The sequence below is a fragment of the Adiantum capillus-veneris genome, chromosome 17 (assembly GCF_014529385.1).
Source record: "Adiantum capillus-veneris isolate H3 chromosome 17, ASM1452938v2, whole genome shotgun sequence".
NCBI lineage: Eukaryota > Viridiplantae > Streptophyta > Polypodiopsida > Polypodiales > Pteridaceae > Adiantum > Adiantum capillus-veneris.
In genome coordinates, this window is record NC_140947.1 from 155,244,045 (window position 1) to 155,248,839 (window position 4,795).

At 45.5% G+C, this 4,795-nt stretch overlaps 1 protein-coding gene across 1 annotated transcript; it reads right to left on the minus strand.

Moving 5' to 3' along the window:
• Positions 1-1,125: 1,125 nt before the first annotated feature.
• On the minus strand, positions 1,126-4,583 carry LOC147438370 (pyruvate, phosphate dikinase regulatory protein 1, chloroplastic-like). Its single transcript, XM_086487672.1, has 3 exons — positions 3,902-4,583; positions 2,680-3,313; positions 1,126-2,574 (listed from the first exon to the last, which is right to left on the minus strand). Exons 1-3 carry the CDS (start codon positions 4,469-4,471, stop codon positions 2,471-2,473), a joined length of 1,308 nt encoding a protein of 435 aa, XP_086343798.1. The 5' UTR covers positions 4,472-4,583; the 3' UTR covers positions 1,126-2,470.
• Between the last annotated feature and the right edge of the window lie 212 nt (positions 4,584-4,795).

Sequence of the window (4,795 nt, forward strand, 5' to 3'; positions counted from 1 at the left end):
TTGATTTGCTATCCATAGCCATTTGTTGATTTTGGTCAATGTTCTTGGCCCTCGAGCAAGGGAGGGGGCTTTGTTGAAGTTGCAAGATCTAGACATTTGTGCTCCTCGCACTCAAGGGCTACAAAAATTCCAAGCTTTTTACCAAACTTTGAAATCCTCTCCTCCCAAGCCGATACAATACATCACCTTCCACAACCGGTCCAAGTTTTCATACCCTTGACAAGCCGCCACTATGCCTCCCAAAGCCAATCAAGTGGTAAACTTCTCCAATACCCCTCTTGGGCCCAAACTCCAAGGGTATGAAGCCTACACTTCTAAAATGTTGCAACAAGCCACAAGGGTACCCACGAGGAGGAAAGGGGGAAGCAAGGGGAAATTGTTGTCAGCAATGGCAAGCAAAAACATAGCAATGATTTAGATCGCTACTTGCAGAGAAGGGTGGGGAAATCGTCACCAAGGGAGAGGCGTTGCTTGGTGCATTTTAGGACACCGAAGAGGAGAGGGGGAAGACCTTGCCTTGCTCCTTCTCGACGTTCTAAAACATAGTTATCACTTAGCTGTCTTACCAAGGGACCTCTACCCACCGCTTCTCAAAATGCTTTTTTTTGGTTGGATGAGCCCTACCGATAGCATTTTAAGACGCTAGCTACTTACACGGTCTCGATGGCACGCAAGGGGAGGGCACGATGGGCACCGACAAAGGGACTAACGTAGCGTTGAGATGCCACCGAGAAAATGTGGATAGACACCACCGGTTCTCTTCTTCAAGCCGCCCTTGCTCGACCAAAATCATGGAGCACTAAGATCTATACCATGTCAAAGTCAACAATGCAAAAGTGTAGAGACCAAGGGGAGAAAGCACGAGAGAGAGAGAGAGAGAGAGAGAGAGGTCTCCTGGACCTATTAACCTTGGCAATGAATAATTGATACAATGTGCAATGGGGGCAAAGGTTCTGCCCTACCCAAACTTAAACAAATAAGTAAAATAATACCTAAAAGCCAAAATAATGGGATCACTTTGGGCAATTCACTTGAGATGCCAAAACTCTTAACATGATATGCTTGGGACCCAAACAAGAACCTTGTCACGATCATACGTGGGATACTCAATCTAGAACAAAAGTGAACACACTATACTTTCATATATGCAACGAGTGTAACAATGACAAGAGGCTACAACAAAAAGTTTACAAATAGCCCTGACATATCCTTTGCACACAAGGGACAAGGAGAAGTCACCCCATGAACTGTTGCAAGGGTCTTTGCAATATGGTATCTATTTCATCCTAGAAAGAAGGGGGTAGGCCTCGCCGGATAATTCACAATGGTAACTTGGATCCTCCTCTATGAGAGTCGGTAGAGCGATCTCCTTCAAAGTCTAGGCCATCTTCAGCACTATATCTGAGTGGCTCTACCCACTTATGTGGGATCTCTGACTAATTCCTGCATGTTTACCTGAGGTGTGAAAAAAAGTGACATCCACCTCTGAAGATGCTCTTAGTTCACAAGTACGCTATCTATCTCTCAGAAGTGTATCTCTAGCACTTATAAACCAAGAGAGAGGGATAATCCATGTGCAAGCAGCATGCACACAACCCATAAGCACCTAAGACTGCAGGCCTAACAAGCAGGGCTACTTCCTTATGTAATCTGTCCATCTGTGTACAAAACATGCACCAACAAGTTAAAGCCAGTTCACCAGGAGAGGATCCGAAATCAGCCCCCAATGACTAAACCGTCATCCAGACTAGAACTGGGTTAAGAAAAAATACATCCTCGGATAAACCCCATGTAGATAGTGCCAGTTCTTTGTATAAAGAAAAGCTCAATGTCTATATAATACAATTACACAAAAAGAAAAAAACCGCTTTTCTTGTTCTCAACAAACTTGGTGAAAATTCTCAGAAGTTGACATTTTATGCTTGTCATGCCTTTTCATACTCGTCAATTAGTAGTCAATCAGGTCTTGCCATGAACCCTGAATAAGTGCCATATGCTACCTATTCATAGTCAACAAGATCTTGCCATGAACCCAGAGTATGCCGTATGCTTCCATCAGGTGCTCTTGTTAAGTTCACCAAGCAGACAAAAACTGAGCCCACAGTCAAGAATTCATGCAGCATATCCACTACAAATCGACATACACATCCATCTCAATAATGCCCTCAATTCCTGACTTTACATACCCAAAAGAGTGTAGAACTCTTGCAGTCAAGCATGCATGGTCTCCCCCATCGCTGCTGGAAAATGCCTGATTAAGTTAATGATGGACACTATTAATTTCAGCCAGGCAATAGTTTAGATTGCCCAATTAGCTGGCTTCCCTTGCCCGTAACAACTTCAAGCATGTGCTGATGGGAAAAGAATCCTCCTATATATTTTCCTTTTAAAAACCCCCATTCATTTTTTAAAAGACCACCCTCGGCGTAAACCCTGTGTTGATCACTTGAAAAGCAGCTAACCATGAAGCCTAATATCGCCAAGAAATGCGGGGCATGACATATTTCCTCTCCCTGTCATGGTAGATGCGCAAAATAACAGCAGCTGTCTCCTCAATAGCCTTCCCTGTAACCTCTGTACAAGATATGCACATCAGCAAAACAAACCAACACCCTTAAACTTCACACAGAGCATATTATTCTCTCACCATCTTCTTTCCAGTTAGAAACATGTACTCACCAATAACAGGCCACTTGGGGTTTTCAATAAAAAGCTTTCTGCTGAATTCCAGCTCCTTTTTTATATGCTCCATTTCACTATAGGAGGAAGAAGTCGAGACTCCAAGCGTCTTGGACCTTGCAGTTCGTATGGAATGCAAGAAATTTGGATTGATAGTCAGGGCATAAATTTTGCTTTGGTCAATCTGAAACAACTCACTGGGAGGATCTATGCCAAGTACTAGCGGCACATTGGCAACTTTATATCCCTTTTGGGCGATGTATGTTGATAAAGGGGTCTTGCTTGTGCGCGAAACTCCTACCAACACCAAATCTGCTTTGTGCAAGTTTTGAGGAAGAGCCCCATCATCTTGCTTGATTGTGAATTCAACTGCTTCAATCCTCTTGAAATACTGCTTAGACAAGGTGGATTTTCGCCCAGGAGCTCCACGTGGTAGTCCCAGAGGAGTCACCCCCAAGTAAGTGCTCAACAGGTCTGTTATAGGGCCAAATATGTCAAGATGAGGTATACCGTGAAATTCGCAGGCTTTTTTGGCAGCTGCTGCCAGAACGGGGTCAGCAATAGTGTAGACAAAAACTGCTTGTTCTTTTCCTGCATCCCTGATTATCTCCATCAAGCGCTCAACATCATTGATCTGTGAAGGCATTTAGTGGATTGTTAGCCTTACCTGATAAGTTTACATTATTTCAGAATCATACGGCATACATCCTAAGTCCCATATTTAAGCTTTTATATTTCTCAGATGCTTACAATTGAAAAGCTTGACGGGAGCTTTTCTTAGAGCGGGCTACACAGTGCACACAACCACAGTGCGTCCATGGGCACAGTTGATAATATTACAATTCAATACCTCAGCATTTTGATTTTCATTCCGGACATCACATTCACTCTTTCCTTACCATGCCACAATGTGCAGATACTTATAGGCATAGTTGATAACATTACAATTCAATACCTCAGCATGCTTCCAGCATGCAAGGATAGCTGATAACTGGAAAATTAAAAGAGAGTCAGGCTCACAGACCACATTCACAAGCTATACCTTCCTCAAACCTTACCCAGAATCGTAATATGAACTACATACATCACACTCATGCACCGCTCCAAGCTGCGGCAATCGTACAGCAGACTTACACCTTCCTTCAGGGGACTTTAGAACACCTGCTTGTTCCCCTTCAAACTCCTGCTCTCTAAAACCAAAAGAAAAGGTTAGGGATAGTACCTCGGAGAAGAGATGTGTGCTAACAGGGCATCCATGGTCCACAAGGCAATGCTCAAACTGGCCCAATGCTGCATGCACAGAGTGCTCTGCCGTCCATCCTGTACCATCTGAGACCATGTAGACACTGTTTTCACGCCCGAGGAATGCAGGTGCAATATCCTCATAATCAACTGCAGCAAACTGCTTTTTGATGGGCAAAGTTTCCTGAGATTGAGAGGGAAGCTCCACTGTGGAAGGTCGTGATCCTGCTTCCAAAGGGGGCCCAGAGGGTCTCCCAGAACGAAGCTTGCGGGTGCGTGCCCAGCGTGTGAGTTGAGAACTACCCTTAGACCTCCAAGTCTTGGCAGTGTTAGTAGAAGAGCAAGGCTCCTCTGCGAGCTGCACCTGAGATGAAGATAAAGAGGTCTCTGTTACACTCGATGTTGATAATGTAGGTGCCTGTGACGAGATCAAAGCGCCCGACGACGGGAGGGACAAGATGTGGCTTCTGCCCGATTCAGGAAGCTCAAATGGAGATCGCCTGCAAGCATGAAGGTGGAAGGAGGAAGAAGAGTGTGGGAAGCTCGCCATTTGCAGCTTCACCTCCCTCCTCTCCGCCACAGAGAGCAGAAGGCCTTTGAAACGTAGAGGCAAATAAGGCCTGTGTCACTCGCGGGCGGCGCAAATAAGGCCTGTGTCACAAATAAGGCCTGCAGGAAATTGATGAATCACAGCCATCGAGATGCTATGCGCATTGCGTGGGTCCCGGGGGGGGGGGGGGGGGTTTCGTCTAGAAGTGACATGGGGTGTCACTCGAAGGGGCAAATTAACAGCCGGGCGCGCAATCTGAACTGTCAGATCGACGCAGACCGGGGGGGAGGGGGGTATTATATGATTGCGCAAAGGCGCAACGCT

What these genes read in the sequence shown, in the direction of transcription:
- LOC147438370 (XM_086487672.1), bottom strand. Translation starts at nt 4,471, where the DNA reads ATGGCGAGCTTCCCACACTCTTCTTCCTCCTTCCACCTTCATGCTTGC. An exon ending in GCACACATCTCTTCTCCGAG is followed by an intron (nt 3,314 to 3,901) that starts GTACTATCCCTA and finishes ATGCCTTCACAG; the next exon opens with ATCAATGATGTTGAGCGCTT. An exon ending in CCCCAAGTGGCCTGTTATTG is followed by an intron (nt 2,575 to 2,679) that starts GTGAGTACATGT and finishes TATCTTGTACAG; the next exon opens with AGGTTACAGGGAAGGCTATT.